This window comes from Coenobita brevimanus, chromosome 5, assembly GCF_032717465.1.
Source record: "Coenobita brevimanus isolate Jiangsu-jjx chromosome 5, ASM3271746v2, whole genome shotgun sequence".
Classification (NCBI taxonomy): Eukaryota; Metazoa; Arthropoda; class Malacostraca; order Decapoda; family Coenobitidae; genus Coenobita; species Coenobita brevimanus.
In genome coordinates, this window is record NC_136958.1 from 10,803,245 (window position 1) to 10,828,688 (window position 25,444).

General features: G+C 41.0%; 1 protein-coding gene across 1 annotated transcript in view; it reads left to right on the top strand.

Moving 5' to 3' along the window:
• The window catches only part of LUBEL (Linear Ubiquitin E3 ligase), a 310,315-nt gene that overhangs the window by 49,604 nt on the left and 235,267 nt on the right, over positions 1 to 25,444 (top strand). Inside the window, exons 4-5 of the mRNA XM_080270475.1 lie at positions 22,675 to 22,820; positions 25,088 to 25,243. Coding sequence (XP_080126601.1) covers positions 22,675 to 22,820; positions 25,088 to 25,243 — 302 coding nt within the window. The remainder of the gene's footprint in view (positions 1 to 22,674; positions 22,821 to 25,087; positions 25,244 to 25,444) is intronic.

The window sequence follows — 25,444 nt, forward strand, 5'->3', positions numbered from 1 at the left end:
AGGGCACCCGTACCCAACACAGAGAACGTAACTAAGATTCCCATAATTTTTTCAATATACAATATGCACCGTGGAACTTAAAAAAAAAAAAATGAATTTTGGTTGCAATTTTAAGGCCTGCTCACTTCTCTTTATTACTCCGCTGTTGGTGAGTCAGGAAAGTAGGTGGAGGAAAAGTCAGACTTGTGTTACGTAAAATTTTAGATGGGGAGGATGGTTGACTTGGTGTTAGTCTTACAGGGAGGCTAGGAGTATAAACTTGGGTGGGGAAAATCGTTGCGTATTTTTTAAACGACCCTTTACGTACAGCCATCAGGAAAACTCGCCATTCATATGTTCGATGGAAATACGAGTTGAAGGAAGTATCTTCAATTGTTTCCGTATAACTAGTCGTTCGTCGTCACAAAGCCAGGTTTATGGTATAATATTATTCTTTAAAACTGTCACTGTGCTTGTCTAATGTAAGTGTTTTATTTCTTACCAACAGAAGACGATATACGAGTATATTCTGCTGAAGTAATGGACACACATCAAAAGTGTTTTAAATAGATCAGTTAGCATATTTATTGCAATCACCCAACTTGGGGATTTGATTCGATGTAACGTCGAAGGATATTGTTCCGCCGAGGAAGCCACACATATTTAGAGGCTGTGTATACTAACTGAGATGGAACTTGCAGTACAGCGCAGCGTGTCAAAACCTTACAGTTTTCCAGCTTCAGTTGCATGTTGAGGACGATTATGCGTGTTTTTTCCTTACTCGAGGTCAGTGAAGGAAATTTAATTACAATGACGATGATGATGGATACATGGTTGGATGATGGTAATGACTGCATAAAACTAAGGATATTCCCACACATATTTCGCAACACTGAGACACACAATTTTACTGTATTTTAGGAAGGTTCTGAGCAGCAAACATAAGGAGAACAGATAGGGATCTGCTGTTTTATATTACTCTTATCCCTCTTGTATTGCACTGAAGGGTAGGTGATGATTAAACAGTTAGAGAAGTGCTCCGACATGACATGAGTTGGATCCCACGTTGGGGCAGGAACAGTTTGCTTAATTATTTGAATTTCGTTAGAATAGACTTTACTGGTTTTCCACAAGACTCACGAACGTCATAAAAGCACCTTTACTGATACTATTAGACCGTTTTTGAAAGACGTAACCTTAACATGTATTCAGTACTGACGGTGGGTATTAGCGCTGAAGTGGTGACATGTGAAGGTCTGTGGAATGTAGGAGGAGTACTAGGCCTCAGAGGACGAACCATAAAAATTATACTCAGAAGCGGAGAAAAATAATGGATTTCAGTTTTCGAAGTTTAGTCCACCCTTGACTCCCAAGATTTCTAAGGTGAAGAATATCGTCAGGTGATATCGTAATTAAGATTTCTAATTGCATCTATAACTGTAGATGAATAAACATCGCTTTGAATTCTCTGGTTGTTTGGATTTCCCTCAGCCGAACCATTCACACACTTGTACAATATCACCATAATTATGGTCTCGTTCTCTTCTCTCTTTTATGGCCAACACATTTAATTAACTGCAGTAATACGGAGTAGCTCAATCCTCTGAGTCCCGGCACCTATCTTGCGGTCGCCGTCTGTACGTTTTCCACTTTCTCATTTTTTTTTTCTTTATGGGGTTCCATACAACACCATCGTACTTCAAGACTAATGACCGATCTTTTTAGTGTATTAAATACATACACATATATAATATATTATATATTATCTACATATATGCAAGTGAAAAAGTTACATGACAGTATTGTTATACCAACTCTAACTTATGGAAGTGAAGCTTGGACCTTGTTGGAGGAACAGAAGTCAAGAGTGAGAGCAGTGGAAATGAGTAATTTGAGAGGAGCATGTGGAGTCACAAGTAGAGACCGACTGACAAATCAGGATGTGAAGGAGCGTTGTGGTGTGGATGTGGATGAGATAGGAAGCGTTAGGAGAAACACACTGAGGTAGTTTTGCCATGTGAAGAGGATGGAGAGTGAGACTGACGAGGAGAGTGTATGTGAGTGAGGTAGAGGGGGGGAGAGGAAGGGGGAGGCCAAGGATGAGATAGAGGGATGGAGTGGAGAGGTATATGAAAGAGGGGTGTGTGAGCTGGGAGCAGGGCAGTGAAATGGTGGGGGACAGGGAGACAGGGAGGCGATTTGTTTGTGGCTACCCGTTACGGGATTAAGGCTTCTGGCAATAGATAGAAAGATAGATAGATAGATTATATATACTGTATTATAGATAAATGGATATATAGGCATATAGATGGATAATTAATATATATATATATATATATATATATATATATATATATATATATACATATATATATATATATATATATATATATATATATATATATATATATATATATATATATATATATATATATATATATATATATATATATATATATATATATATATATATATATATATATATATATATATATATGTATATATATATATATATATATATATATATATATATATATATATATATATATATATATATATATATATATATATATATATATATATATATATATATATATATATATATATATATATATATATATATATATGTATATATATATATATATATATATATATATATATATATATATATATATATATATATATATATGTATATATATATATATATATATATATATATATATATATATATATATATATGTATATATATATATATATATATATATATATATATATATATATATGTATATATATATATATATATATATATATATATATATATATATGTATATATATATATGTATATATATATATATATATATATATATGTATATATATATATATATATATGTATATATATATATATATATATATATATATATATATATATATACTATATATATATATATATATATATATATATATATATATATATATATGTATATATATATATATATATATATATATATATATATATATATATATATATATATATATATATATATATATATATATATATATATATATATATATATATATATATATATATATATATATATATATATATATATATATATATATACTGTATATATTACTAGGCAAGTCGTTTATGTATACAGTATGATCGGAGTCACCACAGATCCTTGTGGTATCCCTCTAAGATCTATGTTCCAGCTTGAAAACTTTCTTGTAAGTACGATTCTCATTTTCTCTCTCGTCAATGAATCTTTCAACCAGCCGCTCTTAACCCAATCATATATTTTATGTTTCCACAAAGCCTCGGATACGGGACACTGTAGAAAGCCTTCTTAAAATACAAATAGGTAGGCTACAATCACTCCAACCTCACTTTTCATGCAATAGATCAATGAATCCGTCATAAAATATTTCTGTGAATATTTCTGTGAATCTGTCATGACCCCCCAGATGTGAATCCAAACTGAATGTCTGATATTATCTCCTTACTCTCCAGGTGTCTGATTTAATTACCTCTTCATATTTCGTTTAGAATCTTACGCACGACACGTATGAAGGCGTCTGGTCGATAATTTACGGAATTTCCTCTCTTTGCTCTTCTTGCAAAACGGCACAACGTTGGGCAGTGTATGTATGTGTGTTGATAAAATATCTCATGAATGCCTAATCCGATCTGGATCAAAATAGACAAATGCATTGTGTGTATGTGTCCGAGAAAAAGTGATTCGAAACTGGTGCAGATTTACCAAAGGCAGAAGCCTCGTGTCAGTGTTAAAGTTCAGGACGAGGCGTTATCTCATGAATACCTAATCCGATTTGGGTCAAACTTGGATCATACTGTGTTTGTGGTGGTGGTGATGGGGGGGGGGGAGGTAGAAAGGAGTGAGCCAGTTTTGGTGCAGATTATCAGGTCAAAGTTCAAGCGACGTCCGCTGTGCCATCGAAGGACTTTTGATCTACTGTAGTTCTCATGTTTGTGTTTGAGTATGACTGTGACGGATTTATTTTACTGTGCGTATAGCATGTGCGAGGAGGATTATACCTTTCCACTATGATCAGCCTTTTATCTCAACGCTGCGACCATCAAACTCTTAGCAGTAGTAGTAGTTGTAGTAGTAACAGTAGTAGCAGCAGCAGTAGTAGTAGTAGTAGTAGTAGTAGTTGTACTAGTAGTTGCAACCCCAGGCTCATGTGAAACGTGAACGGAGTGGACTGCAGGGTAAAGCTGCTCTCCTCATGTGGCTCACTTTTTTTTTTTTTTTTTTGTCAGGGAATATGGACGCAGTTGAAGGATGTTTGTATAACCAGGCGCTTGAGCCACCCGGTCGTATCAATGCCACCACATGAAGGCATCCCTCTCTAGCACGCAACTCTCTTTTTGTGACGAGTAATAATAGCAGGCTCCCCTACACTGCACGCCCCCTTTCATCTCTCACTGGGCATATGTTGTCTTTCAATCTGGCACTCTCATTCTTTCGGCCACCACTTCCTCTTCCTGTCACTTTCTACCACTACCACCACCTCCTTTACCACCACCACCACCACCATCATCTTTTTCCCCCCTACCACCACGACCACCATCACCATCCACTTCCCCTACCACCACCACCACCATCCACTTCCCCTACCACCACCACCACCATCCACTTCCCCTACCACCACCACCACCATCCACTTCCCCTACCACCACCACCACCATCCTATTCCCCTACCACCACCACCATCCTATTCCCCTACCACCACCACCATCCTGTTCCCCTACCACCACCACCAACAACACCATTAATCCCCTGTCACCCCCAGCACAACTTTCCCGTCACCACTACTTCCCACCTTGCCATCTCTGCCACCACCACTTCCCCCACTCCCTATGCCACCACCACATCACCTTGCCACCATCACTTCTCCCTGTCACCACCATTCCCCCTCTTCCCCTGCCACCACACCTTCCTTCTTTTACCACCACTTCTTGTTGTCAACCGCTTTCTTCTGCCACTCTTCACTCTTTTGCCACCACCATCAACACATTCCATTGCCATCATCACCACTTCCATATGCCACCACTACCACCACTGTCATCTTTTACATGCGCCATCAGTATTTTCACCATCACGTCTTCGTGCCACTACCAAAAACACCACTTCCCTGTGGAACCGCCGCCTCCTCGGCAACCGTCACCATCACCTCCACCTCCACCACTTCCTCCTCCTTCCTCATCTCCTTCTCTTCCTCCTCAGCCGCCACCGTCTCCACTTCTTTGTGTATATACAGTATCTATTTCTCTTTGCACCACCTACACACATCTCCATCTTCGTATCCACCCCACACACCTACTCACAAACTCGGTACACATCTTACCTCATCCACGCTGCCACGCATACCTAAATTCATACCATTCTTACACCTTTCTTTTTACACACACACACACACACACACACACACACACACACACACACACACACACACACACACACACACACACACACACACACACACACACACACACACACACACACACACACACACACACACACACACACACACACACACACACACACACACACACACACACACACACACACACACACACACACACACACACACACACACACACACACACACACACACACACACACACACACACACACACACACACACACACACACACACACACACACACACACACACACACACACACACACACACACACACACACACACACACACACACACACACACACACACACACACACACACACACACACACACACACACACACACACACACACACACACACACACACACACACACACACACACACACACACACACACACACACACACACACACACACACACACACACACACACACACACACACACACACATTCAATCACCTCACCTTGCCATCACATAACTTTAAACTAATTACCTCACCTCACCTCATTTCACCCACATACGCCATCTCATCCTCTCACACAACTACCTCAGCGTTATATCAACCCTATATACCTCAGTTACTTCACCACCTTACCCTACCACAACTTACTTTACCACCTCATTTCATTTCACCTCACCTGACCACGCTCACTCACCTCACTCACTCACATATCACCTCAGTCTCACACTAACCCCATACACCTCACTGGATTGACCTCACTTCATCTTACCTCACACGTAACATTAAAATCACTAATCTCACCTCACCTTACTGCACCTCATTTCACCTTTCCACATACGTATCACAGCTTCACAACACACTCATACACCATAGTTACTTCACATCACCAAGCGCATCACAACGCCACACCATTTCCATGCACCTTACTCACCATACCTCACCTCCTCCACACATAACCTTCAACCTCTTACCTCACTTCTCATCACCCACGCACAAACTGTCTAATTTTTTGTTGATTTCTGCAATATCAGCTTAATTATGGATGCAGTCCCGTGCCAAGCTTACTCTTCCCTTCCTCCCCTCTCTCATCCTTCACTCTTCTCTCTGCCCTCCCTCTCCTCCCTCCTCGTTCCTCTCTCACCCCTCACTGCGTCATCCCTCACACCCACTCAATCCTGCATGCCCACTCCGTCATCCCTTACGTCTCTCTCCTACGCACACCATTTCAGACATTAACTCCCACTTCCTTACACATCGCCAGCATTTCTTCATCCTCTACGTTCACTCAGAATTCATTACACGTTTCTCATAACATTCACTCATGTTTTTCCTTACATGCTTGTATTTTTTAGCACATTCAATTCATATACACCCATTATTCAACACATTCCCTGCATTTTCATCAGATTAACCCTTTTCTAATCATATTCTTTTATGTTGACCCCATTAACATTGCCCCCCTTTTATTCATTCATTCATTCTGTATTTGCCACATTCGCTCTTTTCCATTATATTTATACCCCTTTTCACTATAATACTTAGTGTTTCAGTATATTCACTTCGTATTCACTTCATTCACCGCTTATTAAACTCTCATTAAATTTTCCTTTCATTAGAGTGTCTGTAATTCGGCAGCTTATATTCCTTTGGCTGTAGTTGATGGAAGTTCATTGGCAACCATCTCTGTTCCCTATTTGACGATATGAAAAGACTGTGCTGATCTTTTAAGCTGTTTCTCCATGCCCATCAAATGGTTCAAAAGCTTAAATTCTTTGTCATGAAACGATAAGGGGAATTACTCTAAACTGGCATTGAAGGTTTTAGTGTGTATATATCTACATAAACACATTTGTATGTATGTATATGTGTATGTATGCATGTATGTGTATATATATGTATGTATGTATGTATATATGTGTGTATGTATGCATGTGTGTGTATATGTATATATGTATGAGTGTATGTATGCATGTATGTGTATATGTATGTATGTATGTATCAGTCTGTTTCTCTCTCTCTCACTCTCTCTCTCTCTCTCTCTCTCTCTCTCTCTCTCTCTCTCTTTCTGTTTATCTATCTGTCTATCTGTGTGTGTGTGTGTGTGTGTGTGTGTGTGTGTGTGTGTGTGTGTGTGTTAAGAGCACTGGTGTTCACTGAAAATAGAAACTGCATACTCTAGCCCAGAGCACCTTGATGGCATCGCTTGGAAATAGTAAGACCAAGATAGAAAAATGCATCATTGTACCGAAGGGGTTTAAACTCCGAAAGACTTTTTTCCTGGGGGGGGGGGGAATGAGAGTTGTAGTGGCTTCCCAAAACGTGTAGGTTGCCTTTTCACAAGTCTTAACCCCGTCACAACGAGAGGTCCTCCGTGGGCTGAATGATAATTGATGCAAGCAAGAATGGCTAAAAAATTTTGCAGTGAAGAGGTTAATGCAGTTTCTTGCTGACTTTAATCAAGGCCATTTTTAAGCTCGGTCATATCATTAATGGGAAGCCAGAATAAAATATAAAAATGCGCTATCGTGGTGACGAAGTGAAAGATTTCTGTGTTTGTCATTACCTAAAATGTGTACCCTTTTGTTGTTCTCAGATTTGATCGTCTCTGTTATTTGTAAGTAGCCTACTCTGAAAATTTCCCAAGATTTCTGATTTGCGTTAGCCCTTTTTGAGCTGGGGTTCCCCGCACTTAACCCATGCAATCTCGTGGCTAGTTTATATTTTATTCTTGTTGCTCCGGCACAGATTTCATCATAGAGATTTTTCAAATTTCATGGGTAGGATTGCCATCATAAACCACTTCACGGCAAGATGTCTCCCTTAAACTAAATAAGATTGTCCAGTAATACTGTGGTAGTAAGAATAGTGGAAAATTGTGTCCTCAAAGTGAAGGGATTCAGAATATCGTTTGACAATAACTGTAAGTCTGATCCTTTGCATATTTATTCGCTAAAGTGCGTGCGTCTGTGTGTATGAATGTATGCATGTATGTAATTTGTATGCACTGTGTATGTTTCTTTTTTATGCTTGTGTTTATATTTTCTCTAAACTTAATCCCTTCAGTGCGATGACGTTATATATTTTTCTTGCTTTCACCAGTTGATTTTACACTGTTTAGGGGAGACGTCTGGTAGTGAGGATGAACAACGCTTCATCACTTCGAAGGGGTCGTGTTATTTTCTTATCTCTGGAATCTGGTGGCGTAATGTATTAGTTTGTTCTTTTTATCTCCAAATAGTATATTCAGCTTGAAGATCTTTAGAAGTGAACTGGCAAATGAAGGCTGTATTTAACCTCTCCAGTTCGAAAAGTGTCTCCTAAGCAGCATAAAATCACCTGCAGATATATAAAACATCAAAACGTCAACGTACTGAGAATGTTTACTGTAGATGTGAATTTGTTCAGACCTCGACTCCTCCATCCGGAGGACGTAATTTCGTTTTAATACTGCAATTTGCAGAGGACTCATTCAGCTTAAAGAGACTTTTCTAACTGCTGGGGTTTGATGTAGCTTTCATTAACCCGTCCATTATTAAAAACATTTCCGCACTTGGATAGAATTGTCTTTTCGCAGGTCGATTGTTGGAAAAAAACAAAAAAACAAAAAAAAACATCTCATTGGAGTGAGAGGATTAACATCAGCAAGGTAAACTAACATAGCAGTACCAAGATAAAACTAAACGACATGAGGCAGTGTTCTACCCAACCACTGTAGCTTAAAAAAGAACTTAAGCTGTGCACATTTTAAAGTGTGTTTTTGTACGTTAACCTTAGCTGGGTAAATCTCTTGACGGTAGGAAGCATACTAGAAGACCACCTCGTATAGCATGGAGTGTCATGTTCTGCCCGACCACAGCGGCCAAAGTGCTGCGGGAAGTCCTTACACCGTGTACATTTTTCTTCCAAGTGTGTTTTCCTGCCTCAACACTGGGTACAAAGAGCACGTACGACTGTGCTGGCCTAAACCAGGAAGACTTTACTGTTGTTAATCAGAAGTACACCTTAATCCCCAGCCACCACTTTCTTGAGTCCTAGACTTGTGTATACTGCGTGCTTTGTCAGCGGTGTATTTACTGTGTGTGTGTGTGTGTGTGTGTGTGTGTGTGTGTGTGTGTAGATATAGTGTGTGTTCCTGTGTACCCATATATATCCATGCGTGAATGGGTATTTTCAGAGCGACTGGTTTGATCGCACTGCTCATTTAATGTTCTTTATTGCTAATAAATCCCGTAAATTACAGGATATTTACCTATTAAAAGTCCATTACTGCCTATAAAGTTGATTTGCTATTTCCCTCAGTTGGCCGCTTGCGAGTATGTGGCTACAGGGAAGTTGAAAATAACGACATTGATATATTTCGTAGTATTAGTACAGATCTCGTTCAGAATTGAAAAATATCGTGAACATGGCTTTGACGTTAGATCACGTACTTACTGAACACTGTTATGCTTCGATTTCCTCTTAAATGAGGAAAAGTACAATATCAACTACCATTTATCTTTTATCTGACTCTGGAAAATTGCTTATTACTTTTCCTAGTTACCGCTAAATCGATGCATAACATTATTCAGCAAGTACCTGGTAGTATGTCAGAACTATTTTCACGACATTTACCAGTTTTAAGTGCAAATAATGTTGTTCCTGAGAAAAACATCAGTGATGATATTTTCAACTTTCTTTTAACGCAAAACTCGCAAGTGACCAATTTGTGGTAAGTGTTGCATGGAAAAGCGAGGACATATTAGAAAGCTTCCCTGAATTATAATGAAACTTCCAGTACAATACACTCTGAAGCCATGTTTTACGGGTTTTAAAGCGCAACTCTTCCTTTCTTAGTCGTTTCCTATTTCACTCACCACTTTCCCAGCTCTACTTCATTCTTTTTTTGCCCGTCTTTCTTTCTCTCAGCCTGTCTCCCTCTCTCCCTTTCCTCCTCTCTCCCTTCTCAGTTCCTTCTTTCTTCCTTTTCCCTTCCCTTTCTCTCTATCTTCCGCTTTTTGTCTCCATTTCCCCTCATTTATTTTCCTTTTCTCTCCTCTCCTTTCCTTTCCTTCCCTTCTTCCCCCGCCTCCTCGGCCCGTGTGGGTGTCGAGGTAAACATGCCAGGAATATTTTGGGATGGGATTTACATTCACTTTGGCAGCCTGGCGAGTTGGTCAAGGAGGTGTCCTGTGTGTGTGTGTGTGTGTGTGTGTGTGTGTGTGTGTGTGTGTGTGTGTGTGTGTGTGTGTGTGTGTGTGTGTGTGTGTGTGTGTGTGTGTGTGTGTGTGTGTGTGTGTGTGTGTGTGTGTGTGTGTGTGTGTGTGTGTGTGTGTGTGTGTGTGTGTGTGTGTGTGTGTGTGTGTGTGTGTGTGTGTGTGTGTGTGTGTGTGTGTGTGTGTGTGTGTGTGTGTGTGTGTGTGTGTGTGTGTGTGTGTGTGTGTGTGTGTGTGTGTGTGTGTGTGTGTGTGTGTGTGTGTGTGTGTGTGTGTGTGTGTGTGTGTGTGTGTGTGTGTGTGTGTGTGTGTGTGTGTGTGTGTGTGTGTGTGTGTGTGTGTGTGTGTGTGTGTGTGTGTGTGTGTGTGTGTGTGTGTGTGTGTGTGTGTGTGTGTGTGTGTGTGTGTGTGTGTGTGTGTGTGTGTGTGTGTGTGTGTGTGTGTGTGTGTGTGTGTGTGTGTGTGTGTGTGTGTGTGTGTGTGTGTGTGTGTGTGTGTGTGTGTGTGTGTGTGTGTGTGTGTGTGTGTGTGTGTGTGTGTGTGTGTGTGTGTGTGTGTATGTGTGTGTGTGTGTGTGTGTGTGTGTGTGTGTGTGTGTGTGTGTGTGTGTGTGTGTGTGTGTGTGTGTGTGTGTGTGTGTGTGTGTGTGTGTGTGTGTGTGTGTGTGTGTGTGTGTGTTCATTTTATTTATGTTTCTGACTCTCGGCATAGACTGATAATCCGTTTTCCGAGACCCAGCAGTCGTCATACGTGCCGCATACCTTCACATGTCATCTGAGTAATAGTAATAGTAGTCGTAGCAGTAGTGCAATCCCCGTCTATCTGACCGAGCAAACCCATCAACCGCAAGCTAGCAATTATCCCTACAGGGCCATTCGGTGCAGTGAACCGATGCTCCCCTACGATAGAAAGCGTCTCATCACAATGAGGTGCGGGGAATAGTGTGGGGGTTTGGTTCCTGGATGGACTCTGCGTCTGCATCTATTTCTCCACCAAGTTACCGGGCACCAGGATATGTTCCGCATCACCCCGTTATTTGGCTATACGGTTATCACCGCCGCAACGAGGCGCGGGGAAAAGTGTGGAGATTTGGTTCCTGGGTGGATGCAGCATTTGCTTCTCCTCTAGTTAGCAGGGGAACCGTAGCATGCTCTACTTCAGTCCGTGATCTGGTTGTATGGTTACCACTCAGCGTTGTAAATGGTTTCCTGGGTTCCAGGAAACCTTTAGACATGACACTCGGTGTAGAGCTAACTGAAGTGAAAAGAAGAGTAATAAAATGTGATAGGAGAAAAAGGAAGTAGGCAGCGCTACATCAGTTGAGTGGATGATGGTCACCACCATCTGACATGAGTAAAAGGCAGGAGTGCTTTCATAATATTTGATACTTCCATCGTAAACATCATAGAACCTGATTAAATGTACAGCCATTGAAATAATTATCTTGAAATCTGTCTGATGATCTTTAACAGGCGGGACGTAACGAGTCTTTTTTCAAGCAATGCATGTCTCAGATGGTTTGACATTTTCCACTATGTATTTAACAAATCTTGGTGAAATGTTTTTTCATTCACTGTATAGTCATCGCAGTCACCATTACTAAGTGTCTGGATTATATTTATGTATGTGTGGGCAGGATTGATATTCCTTTGTAGCTAAATATTCAGGCTGGTCATGTACCTTTGCCTTGGTAATAAGAACGCCCTTTACTAACACGTTCAGTATGGTAACATATTTTTCCTTTTAAGCTTCCACCAGACAGTGTGATTCCACTGACCTGAATGTTCTGAAAATAACAAGAATATTATAAAAATGACGTCGCCATAGGTTAATATCTGTCGATTGCACGAGTCATCAAGGCATAAAAAAAATGTTTGTCTCAGTGTTCCTATACTGTTGTAGTTCGCAGTAGGCCATTCACAACCAGGTCCTCATTTCTACATCTGAATGAACGAGGACAAAGGGGAAACAAAACTGAGTACACCAATCTGATTGATCCGAAAAACGAACTCGAATTCTTTCAGCAATGAGACCGATAGGCCAGTCAGTGTACAGTCGGAGAAACACCTATCTTCCCTGTTCCGTCTGAAGAAAATATACAACTGGTGAAACACAGTGATAATCTAATCTCTTCTAGTGTGTGGTGTATAGAAGTCGATTTTTCGGCCATGTATTCCACACGTTCTGGGATGATACTTAAGTTTCTCTCTGTACCACCGATTCCCCTGGTTTACTGCAATGGGGCACAGAAAGACACATATAGGATTGTTACTGGTAAGGGGCAGTGCCGTATCTCAGAATTCTTCCTCCAATGTTGCCATATGTAGGCAGGCAGGCACTTAATCCTTTGGTTGGTAAATATTTCCCTTTGGTATTGTGCGGTGAGGAGGTGAGGTGTGATGTGGTGTAATGTGGTGGTGTGGTAATGGGTGTTGTATAGTGAGGTGTGGTGTAATGTGGTGGTGTGGTAATGGGTGTTGTATAGTGAGGTGTGGTGTAATGTGGTGGTGTGGTAATGGGTGTTGTATAGTGAGGTGTGGTGTAATGTGGTGGTGTGGTAATGGGTGTTGTATAGTGAGGTGTGGTGTAATGTGGTATGGTGATGGATGCAGGGTAGTGGGTTGTGGTGTAATGTGGTATGATGATGCATGCAGGGTGGTGAGGTGCCTACAGTGAGGTGTGGTGTAATGTTGTGTGGTGATATGAAGTGGTGTGGTGATGGAAGCAGGATGGTGAGAGTTGATGGACGATGAGACAGGATGTGCCTTACTGTGGTGTGGTGTGGTATAATCTGGGTTGAGGGGACTGAGGTAATGAGGTGTAGTGTGAAGAGGTACTATAATTTGTATGTAGCAGTATGATGTAGGGTCGTGCGGAGCTATGAATACAAAGTAGTGTAGTGTGGCTTGATGTGGTAGGGTGGTGTAGTGCGATGGTGTATTGTGATGCAGGACAGTGAACTATGATGCTTGGTATAGTGTTAGATGTGCTGGGACGGTGTGATGTGGTGAAATAGTGTGGTGGGGTATAGGGGAGCCTGGTATTACGAGGGCTGGGCAGTGCGATGTGGTGTGGTCTGTGCTGTGGTGCATTGGTTCAGTACAGCATTATGAGGTGGTGTGATGAGGCGTGTAGTGTGATGTGCAGTACGATCCATATGGTGATGCATGTGAAGGGTGGTATGGCGTGGTGTGATGTGTTATGTGGTGTGATGTAGTGTGATATGATGTGGTGTAGTGTGATGAGAAGGGCAGTGTGATGTGAAGTAGTACCGGTGTGGTGATATAGGTGAGGGTTGGTATGGCGTGGTGTGGTGTGTTATGTGATGTGGTGTAGTGTGATTTGATGTGGCATAGTGTGATGAGATAGTGTGATATGAAGCTGTATGATTGGACGGGTGTAGGAAATTGTCTTGAGTGATGGAGTAATGTATAGATGTAGTAAGGTGGTGTGGCGTAGCGTGGTATGATTTGGTGTGGTGTAGTGTGGTATGACGATGTGGTGGTGAGGTTTAATGCTGTGAAGTAGAGTGGTGTGGTGTGAGTTAACGTTGTGAGGTGGTGTAGTGTGATGTTGTATAATGGCAGAGGTGTAGTGTGATGTGGTGTAGTGGCAGAGGTGTGATGTTATTGGTTTATTGAGTTAGTGTGAAGTGATGAGGCAGTATGGTAATGTAGGGGCATTGTGATGAGTCGGTTTGACGAGGCATAGTTGTCGTGTGGTGAAAGACTTTTAAGAGTCTGCAAAATATCTAAATTGAGGCGGCTTCATTCTGAGATGCCTGGAAGCACTGTGCTTAATAGAGTATAGGTCACAGAATCAGGAAAAACTGACTGAGGTGAGGTGTGGTGTGTGGTGTGATGTGGTATGTGTGTAGTGGAATGTGCTGTGGTGAGGTGTTGTTTGAGATGGTTTTGTTTGATGATGTTTAATGTTTTATGGTGTGATATTGTCAGATGTGACGCATACAAAGTGCGGTTGGAGGGTGGTAAGGTGTTGTGATATGACGTTATGATGTGCTGTGGTGATGTGTGCATGATGCTGTGCAGTGTGTGACGTGTAGTGTGGTGTGGTGGGGTAATGTGGTGTGATGAGGCAGTGTGATGAAGTATAATGTGGTATGGTGTGGTGTGAAGCAGAGTGGTGTAGTAAAACACTGTGGTGTGGTGCGGTGTCATGAGTCAGTGCAATGTGGTGCAGCATGGTGTAGTGTGATGTTCTGTAATGAGGTATGTGGTGTGGTGTGATGTGGTGATACGGGTGCAGGGCAGTGAGGTGAGGTCACTTGGTTGGCTACGTGTCCCTGTTATCATTGCCGACCACACTGAGGCGCAGTTCCTCATCCATCCACATTCTCAACCAGCCATGAGGCCCTTTTATTTCACTGCACTGAAACATTTTAATATATTGCCAAATACCAGTAGTTTAAAGTTAATAACATAACTAAAACCTAGACATTGTTGTCTGAAGTCGTTTATCTCTCTCTCTCTCTCTCTCTCTCTCTCTCTCTCTCTCTCTATATATATATATATATATATATACCTCATGCTTCTAGAAGTTGCCGAGAGTATACTTCCTCGTTAATGTAATTTAAAACACACTGAACCATGGCATGCTTTGATTCCTGCTCCCATTCCTAAGTTAATAATTGAAGAATAAAAATTGAAATTTAATTTTTTACATTTCGTGCCATTAGTAAGGAATGATAGTGACTAATCATTATTCCAACATTTATGGTACTCAGTCTTTTATGAAATCAGTGTTGGAAAATGAAAAGATAAAAAAGAAATAAACACTTAAGAAATCTATATATAACTATAGGGAAATGATTTATGCATTCCAACAAATATATTTTTTTTCTGTTCTTTTTCTGCTCAAGCTAGTTATAGAGATTAAACTAAGAGGTATAGAATTTCAGATGAAACTTATTTTATCTGCCACTTCGGCGGCCTTGGTGACTGCCCCTTTTACTACCGTCTGGCTTTGTCCCTGAGTTAACCCATATAGTGCGATGAATCCATATTTATCATATTTTTGCCAACTTCAAGCAGCTTTATTCAGCTTTGGGTACACATCATAGGGAAGAGATTGATGAGGATTGTTTCTAACCACCCCACCACGAAGTTTCTCTCCTTATGAGTAAATTAGTCTGACAACAGAAAGAACAAAATACAAATGAAGTTCCCCAAGAGGTTGCGCTTGCTGAATCCGATGACGTCTTTTGTATTTAATTCTTGCACCTCTGTACAGTTAATTGGCCCAAAGGTATTGTTTTCCAAGCTGAAAAGTTTAGATATCTCCCGAATAAACCCCTCTATAAAATTTATAAGATTGCATGGTGAGAGCCGGATTGAATAGAAAAGATATCACCAAACAATAGGTAATAACAAATATATGTCGGCATGTGAAAGAATTCAAATCATAAAGTGGAAAGCAAGACCATATGACGAAGATGGAACGTGTCAGCCCTCTCTTCATCACTGTTGACTGAAGCCTGTTGTATGAAATCCATGGAATAAACGTTCTAGTAACCAGAAGTGCTCTACAAATTCCTGTCAGATATTTAGGGCTGCCTCTCCTCTTTGCGACTGATGCCTTAACTACTCCAATGCCATGACATCTTTTAATGTATTATTTTTGCTTCTTTCCAACGAGCGTACTGTGTCTGCGAGATACCGCTTGAGGTGAAGGGGTTATATATAGCTGTCGTTAACTATCAGACGTCTACCCAACGTTGATTATAAACGTCTGGTGGTACAAAGGATTAAAAAAAAAATCGTCTTCAGACAGAAGAAGGTGAAAAGAGTGATGGTGGTGCATCAAGAGAGCCGCGGAGACAGGCATATACAGAAATTGCAGGGTGGTGGCAAGAACAAAATAATGAAGACGTCCTCCTACTTGAGTGGTTAAGGGTTAATTACTCGTCCCGCCCCGGTGGGGCTCGGGGACGGGAATTGTTTTCACTCGGTTTGTCTGTCTGTTTGTTTGTCTGTCCGTCCGTCTGTCTATTAACAACTTTACTCAAAAACTTCCGGTGTTATTTTAACTAAACTTACAGGGATGCTGGGCTATGACCTTCTGATCATCTGATTAAATTTTGGGCCAAATTGGGCCAAGGCCTAAGCTGTAGACCCAAAAAGAATGTAAAGAAAGAAGTAAAAAAGAAAAAAAAACATTTTTTTTCGCCATAACTCCATTCAAATTCGTCATACTGACATAAAACCAAAACTTAAATGTGCATCTTTCAAATCTGCATCCCATAACATGCCTCATTACATCAGGGAGGGTTACTGCCCAGTTTGCGGTAGGGGGGTCAATGTCAGGTGGGTCGGGCCAAAAATTTCAGATGGGCATAAAATCGTCAATTTTCACCCGATTTCCCTCAAATTTGATATGTGACATCTTTGACTAGATATCCTGTTGTGTTTATATGTTAGCACTAAAATGACTGCTGGGGACGGGTTTGCTGTGCCTTGGTACAGCTTCTTGTTACAAATATTGCAACTTTTTTCAGCAAGATGTCAAAATACTGAACTGGGTGTGACGGAGAGCTGCGGTGATGAACAAAAATGATAGCCTGATTATACTGCAGTAGACGACATCGTGGTGAAGGGTTCAAGAAATTATATTATTTCTTTGGCCGAATTCTCGTGGTTAGGAGGATTCTCTCTCTCTCTCTCTCTCTCTCTCTCATATATATATATATATATATATATATATATATATATATATATATATATATATATATATATATATATATATATATATATATATATATATATCATCAGCCATAACTAGTCCACTGCTGAACAAAGGCCTCCCCCAACCTTTTCCACGAATTCCTTGACTGTGCCAATCTTTGCCACGTTTTCCCTGCAAATTTCTCTATCTCATCTCTCCATCTCCTGTCGGGCCTTTTTCTGCTATGCTTACAATCTCTTGGTGTCCAGTCTGTCAGCCTCTTGCTCCATCGATTATCCCATATTCTTGCTATATGGCCTGCCCACCTCCATTTCTGTTCTTTTATAACTTATATAATATCTTTGACTTAAGTCTGGTCTCTCACCCAAGTTGATCTTTTCCTGTCTCTTAAAGTTCCCAACATTGACCTTTCCATTGCTCTCTGAGAACGGATTAATTTATTTTCCATCGATTTTGTCAGTTTCCAGGTCTCGCAACCATACGTCATAGCTGGAATTATACATTCGTTATATACTTTTCGTTTCATACAAACTGGCAAGCTACTTTTCATAATGTCTCCATAGCTTTCCATCCAATTGTAATGCGTCTTTTTATTTCGCTATCATGATCTTTTGTTAATTTTAGTATTTGTCCCAGGTAGTTGTACTCCTCAACTTCTTCAAGAATTTCATCACATATTCTGACGACGCTCTTTGGTGTTTGTGGATTAAACATTACTCTAGTTTTACTCCGGTTCATCTTCAGTCCTACTTTCAGACTTTCTCTGTTCAGGTCATTTAACATTTCTTGCAATGCCTCCGCTGTTTCTGAGATTAGGACAATGTCATCTGCAAATCTTAAATGGCTTAGCTTTTCTCCGTCTATGTTCACTCCTTTATTTTCCCAGTCTAGCTTTCTGTAAATACTTTCTAGGCATGCTGTAAACAATTTTGGTGAATTTGTATCTCCCTGACGCACGCCCTTCTTAATCTTAATTTTTTCTGAGTCTTTATGTAACTTATCTGTAGCAGTTCCCTCTTTATATATGTTTTCGAGCAGTTTTACAATGTTCTCATTCACTCTTTGTTCTCGCAGTGAATTTATAATCGTTCTGTGCTCCATTGAGTCAAAAGCCTTTTCTTAATCAACAAAACCTAAGAACAGTGGTTTATTATATTCTGTAGTTTTCTCAAATAGCAGATTCATTGTGTGCAGGTAATCGGTGGTTGAATACCCGCTTCGGAATCCTGCCTGTTCACGAGGTTGGTTCTCCTCCAAAATTGTTGTTATTCTTTTCGTAAGGACTTTAGTGAAGAGTTTGTAAATGGCCGATAATAAGCTAATGGGTCGATAGTTACTAAGATCTTTTGAGTCACCTTTTTTGTAGAGTAAAATAACTATTGTTTTGGGAATTTTCTTCTGTTTGATACAGTGGGTAAATAAGTGAGCAAGCCTATTTTGTACTTCTACTCCGGAATCCAACAGTAAATCTGTTACTATTCCATCTTCTCCCGGAGCCTTCCCTCTTTTCATATTTTTAAGACAAATATTTACTTCGTCTGGTGTTACCTCATGTATGTCACTTGTGTCAACTGAAAAGTTAGCTATTGGTACTACTGTCTTTGATGCATACAGTTCTTTATAAAATTCTTCAACTCTCTTCACCATCTTATCTCTGCATTTAATGATTTCACCGTTTTTTTCTTCCAGTGATGTAATTTGTTGCTTTCCAAGTGCCATTTTACTTCGGACCTGTTTCAGACTTTTTCCATTATTGATGGTTTCTTTGATCTGATCCATGTTTCTCTTTCTTCTTTCTTCTCTTGGTCTTCTGTTGATAAGCTTATTTAATTCCGCTTGTTCTATTTCGTCTTTCTTTGTTTTTACTTTCATTTCCATTCGCTTTTTCATTAACTCGAGTGTCTTTTCTGAATATTTTTGGGCTTTGGTTGTATTAGGTTTTCCTACTACCTCCGCTGATTCTCTTAGCACTTTTGTTAGTCTGTCATTCAGGTCATCAGTGTCACATTCAACATTACTTAGAGCCTGAAATCTGTTCCTTATTTCCAACCGAAAGGCTGTTTTGTTTTCGTTTACTTTTATTGGGCATAACTTTTTATCTTTAATCATCTTTCTTTCATTTCTGAAATTGAATCTGGCTGTGCATCCCACCATTCTATGATCACTACCTATATTTACTTTGTTGATAATTGTGACATTTGTGATCGTGTTATTCTTATCTGCTATAATGAAGTCGATTTCATTCCTTGTTTCTCCATTTGGGCTTCAGGTCCACTTTCTCCCTGTTCTTTTGTGGAAGAATGTGTTCATCATTCTCATGTTAAACATTTCAGCAAAATTTACCGGCATTTCTCCTCTTTCATTCCTTTCTCCCACTCCAAATTTTCCCATACATGCTTCCCCATTTTTCGACTTCCCAACTTTTGCATTGTAGTCTTCCATGAGTATAGTATATGTTGTCTTTTCTTCTTCCATAATCTGGGAGATGTCATCATAGAATGTTTCTATTTCTCCATCTGAGCTTTGAGAAGTTGGTGCATATACTTGTATTATTTTCAGGGTATATTTTTTGCACAGTCTAATGACAACAAATGCTGCTCTGTCAGATACACTGCTGAATTTAACAATGTTGTGTGCAAGATTTCTGTTAATTAGAAATCCTACTCCACTAACTCTTTCATTTTCCCTTCCTCTGTAGTATAATAGGTGGTCGCTGTCTTTGAGCTGAATTACTTTTTCTTCTTTTCTGTGGATCTCACTCAAACCTACAATATCCCAACTAATGTTTTCCAGTTCAACCATTAACCCGTGCCGTCCCGAGGACGTACTTCCACGTCCTCACGTTTTGTCACAGCTAATCCCGAGGACGTACTTCAACGTCCTGCAATTGCAAGGTTCATAATTTCCACAATTTTCAATTTTCGCGAGTCATTTTTGGTACGTATACACGGGACACCTGCCTCAACAAGATGCCAGGCAGAGACAATGCCTTACCCAGCATGACCTCCTCCCCCCCCCTGCATGCCCTTTTCTCAGCAATTCACCTGTTATCAGTGACCTGACCAGTATAGCCATGTCATGCCACGGTACGAAATTCAGGGCCAGAGTGATTCCCCAATCAATGACAATGTGGAGGACAAACTTTACATAGCATTAGAGGAAGAAACAGTTAGAAATGATGATCAGGTAATGTGGCAAAAAAGGTCAGGTATTAGCGAGTGAAACAATGCTTATAATGCCTATATTACTGCTTGAAAACCAATATACTTTTGTACTACATATAAATTCGTAACAGTAAATAAATAAATACCGTTTATGAGTGGTGTGAAATAGTTATCCTCCCATAGAACTCGTTTTCTTTGGCGCCAGCCTGATAGAAAACCCAGTAAAGTAAGGAGGCTCTCCTACCTGTAATGAGTATTTTAAACCTCAGGTGAGCGATTTCTCTATGAATTTTCGATGTTTCTCACCAAAAGCGAAAGTTTTAGCAAAAAAAAAAAAGGTCAAAAATTGCCCGGGATTGGGGGGTACCAGTGGTCAAAAAGGGGCCGGGACTGGGCGGGTTAAGTTATCAAGTTTGTAATCTTCTGCGAGGTTTCTTACAATGTATGCATAGATCTTCATGGATATCAGTTTCTTTAATTTCCAAGAGTCTAATTTTCCAACACAGTGCCTACTCACTTTCGGTGGCACACTGCCTGTAAGCACAGGAGGCAGTGCGGTTGGACCTTTAGTAGACGATGATCCAACAGGAACCCCCGTCAAATCATTTGCAATAGAACTCATGCTTGGTTGGGAGGATTGTGGCAAATAGTCTCACCTTCCTGCCACATAGTTTCTGATGAGATGTAATTTTTGTGCAGCCTTATTCATTATATTCAGTGGAGCCCTATATATCTATAGGGGGTCCCATGGTCCACGCCGTCTAAGACGGTACCTCGTACAGTATATCTACGAGGCTTTCCCCTATCTGCCACCTACCTCGTGTATCTACAAGGCTTTCCCCTATCCGCCACCCAGGGACGATCCAGGTAGAAGTGGGATCCTGCCCCTGGATATATATATATATATATATATATATATATATATATATATATATATATATATATATATATATATATATATATATATATATATATATATATATATGTGTGTGTGTGTGTGTGTGTGTGTGAGATCGGCGGGGGTGTCCAGCATCCACCCACTCAGTGTAGTGGTACTCTATTTCGGGGAAGCTCTACACTGAGTGACAAGCCAAACGATTTCCTGTAATCCAGGAAATCATTTAATACGCTGGATGGTGGTAACCTTATAAACAGCCAACATGTGTTTCCTGCGCGTCAACATGTGGGTCTGCGGAGGGTTAGTGCCCGTCCCCGGAAAACAACTAACTAAAAATACAAACAAGAAGCCTTTGATCAGGACGGACAAACAGGTGACGACCAAGGATCTGACGTAGGACATGGTTCGAATACCGACATTAAATGTAAGGGATGATGAGGTGAAAGAGAGGGAGAGAGAGAGATTGTCCAAGTGCTTGAGAGTGCACAAGTGGACATATGTTGATTAACTGAGGCTAAATGGTGAGGCGAGAGTGTGAGAAAGTGGGAGTATGGATGGGGTATATGCGTAGGAGTAGATGAGAATGAGTGGGCAGAAGAGGGTGTATGTACTGTTGTGTGGAAGAGATGGAACGAGAATGTAAGAGGGTATTGATCAGTTGGTTCAAAGATTGTGTGGGTAAAATTGAAAGTAGGATTACAAACATGGGCGATTGTGTGTGTGTATGCGCCAACGCAAGATAGTGCAAGCAGAGTGAAAGAAGAGTTCTGGGAAAATGGGGAAGCATGCATGGAAAAGTTTGAGAGGAATGAGAGAGGGTTTTTGACTGGAGACATGAATGGAAAAAATAAGGAATGTGAAGGTGGATGGAGTACCTGGTGAATGGGGTGTGCCTGCAGAAGTGGATGAGAATGACAGTGCACTAGTGGACATTTGTGCCTTCTTTAGGCACAAAATGATCCACAGGTAAATGTGGCGAGTGATGAGAGTAGCAGGTGGTGAACTGAATGAACGGTAGGCAATGACAGATTATGTGTGTGTGTGTGTGTGTGGATGAGCTAATGAGAAGGTATGTAATGGATGCGAGAGCATACAGAGGCTGGGAGAGAGGACTTTCGGACCATCACTTGGTGGTGGTGAAAGTCAAGGTTCAAGGCAGTGAAATGCGGAGGAGAGGGCGACATAGAGGCAATGTGTTTGTGGCCACCCCTTACGAGATTAAGGCGTCTGGCAATAGATGGATAGATATATATTAGGAACTGACAATAGTATACTAACCTGAAACAGGAAATGTTAAGATACTAATTATGAAGTGTGTTGCAGAGACCCGAGGTGATGGCCAGAACTGCGACTTGTGCGGGTCAGCTTCGGCAGCGGTGCGCTGCGACCGCTGCGGCTCCCAGGCCTTCTGTCTGTCCTGCGACGACATGTACCACCGACACCCCCGCCGCAGCACACACGTCAGGAAGGTCAGGCACGAGAGAGAGAGAGAGAGGGGGAGGGGGAGTGGGAGATTGAAAGGGAGATGGAGGGGGGCTAAGGGGGTGAAAAAATTTGGGGCATGTAAAGACAGAGTAGGGCCAGGTTGGTGAGAGCAGAATATTTAGGGGAGGGAATAGGGAATAACGTACAATAAAAGGGTCGTTGAGGTAAAGTAGGAGCGGAAAGGTGTTTGGAGGGAAGGAGCATGGTGGGTAGGTTGGTAAGGTAGGGTAGAGCTTAAAGACTGTGAAGATGAAGGTAGGTACGGGTTGTGGATAGGATAGGGGACGGGGAGGCGGGTAGAGCGGAAAAGATAGAATAGGATCGGGCAGAATAGGTGAGGGGTGAGGGATGGGTGAACTGAAGGTGTGTCGGGTAACAATTACGTTACGTGAGGTAAAAATAATCAAGGTCATTTTGGAGTAAGGTAACCTGGTTCGGGTAAGGTTAATTAGCTAGGCGATTGTAGATTAAGGTAGCTAGAATAGGAAAGGATTGGTTAATAAGATTAGGTAATGTCATGATACTCCATTTTATGTCCTTCCCCTCTCTTCTCTTTCATTCTGTTCTACACTGACCCTCCCCTTCCCTCCGCCATGACTGGAAAGAGTTGAGTAAAAATGTGTAAGAATCGTTCCAACCACTAAAACATTTTATAATACATTAGTTCTCGTTTCTACATGTTCTTATGCTTTCCTTTTAACTTCGTATTAGATATTCTGCTTTTCTTTCCTTCATGGTGTTCCTTCCCATCTTCGCCCGTCGCTGTCGGACGTCGGGTTTGGTGGGCATAGGAGAGTGTTCATTTTTACTATTCTTCCCTTATTCTCGTAAACGGGTCATAACCTTAGAGAGGAGCTGTTCTGTTCTGAGCTAGGTGTCTTACTACAGATTTACGTTTTCTTCTTATGATCGAATAAGGTCTAGCTCGGGGGAACATTTCCCTTTTTCCTTATGTTCTCTTTTCTTTCTCTTTTTATATTTTCTTTGAATCTGTAGAGGTCCATTCCTCACCTCTCCTATTGTTCCGCAATGCACCGACCCTGTCAAAGAAATCCCTGTTATGTTCCAGGTGTCCCTTCCTTCCCCTCCCCTCCCCTCCCCTCCCCTCCCCTCTTCTCCCTCCCCTTCCTTTCCCTCCCCTCCCCCCACACAACAATCCTTGTAGACTTAAAACCCTCCCATGTTTCTCATTCTGTTCTCCTTTCTCTCTCCATCTCATCTTGTTTAAATTTTCCTTTTTCCTTCGTTTTCTTTTCCTTTAACTCTTTCTTCGCTATTCTCTTCTGTTACTTTCTCTTGCTTCCGTTTTGTCTTCTTTTTTCTCAGTTTTCTTTTATTTTCTTTGTTGTCTTTCCCCTTCCGTCACATACTGACTTTGTAGATAGTTATTTGTCTTATATTTCAGACTCTCTTTACCTTTCTTTCCAATACCTTATGTTTTCCCTTGCCTTGCCTTCCCTTCCCTTCACATCTCAACCCATCTCACCCGATTCTTGCCGTTACTATGCCTTTCCTTTCCATTCCTTGTCTGCCTTTAACTTCCTTTTCCTTCCCTTCCCATATCATCTCATACCTTCTTTTCCCGTCACTTCTCTCTACTTTCCTTCCCCTCCCTTCTCTCTACTTTCCTTCCCCTCCCCTCCATTCTTTTCCCCTCCCTTTCCTTCCTTCCCTTCGCCATACTTTCCTTTTTTTCACAGTCAAACGCTGTATACGTGACCTCCTGTTGTTCTGGTGTTTTGGGCTGTTGTTCCCATCCATCCCCTTTTATTTTCATCCCATCACATCCGGTCACATTCTATTCCACCAGTCCTATCTTGTTCTATCCTCTCCTTTCCTTTCCTGTCCTATCCTATCCTATCCTATTCTATTCTATCCTATCTTATCCTCTCCTATCCTATCCTCTCTTCTTGTGTTCTATCCTGCCATGTTCACAATCTGTCCTATCCCTCATGCTAACCTACAAATTTTCAGGCTCTCCTCCATTCTTTTCCTTTCCCTTTCCCATCTCTACACACTGACTGGTGTAAAAGTATCGTTGTGCAACTTTTTGAGAGCCTTTCATCCCATTTTCTTTCCCTTCCCTTCCATTTCCTTACTCACTGATCCTTGTGGAAATCGCCGGCTCATGTGTCAGATTCCATTCCATTCCTAATCATTGCTACATTTCGTGCTCATCTTTCTTCTTTTCCTCATTATTTTTTTTTCTTTTCCCCAAACCCGGCAAAAGTAACTCCGTGCCATATTTCAGGCTGTGGACACTGTAGCAGGGCCTGGGGGAGGTGTGAGGCCCCCCCTGCCACCAAAAGGTGATGGGCAGGGGACGATACCCCCTCCACAGCCACCCCCGAGGAAGAACAAACGATCAGGGTTCCTATCCAACTCCTCGTTCGGCAAGAAGGACCAGGTGGGAAGAGTTGAGTTTTAAACTGTTTTTATACATTAATTCAATTTTTAAAAGCATATCCATGCATTCATATAATACGACACAAGTAGTTTCACGGAGAACATTGTATTTATTAGCCAAGCGGTATAGGCTACTGTACATTCGTTCCGAAATCCGTTACCTCAGGCCCATCAGTCGTCCTACGCGCCAACACATGATCCC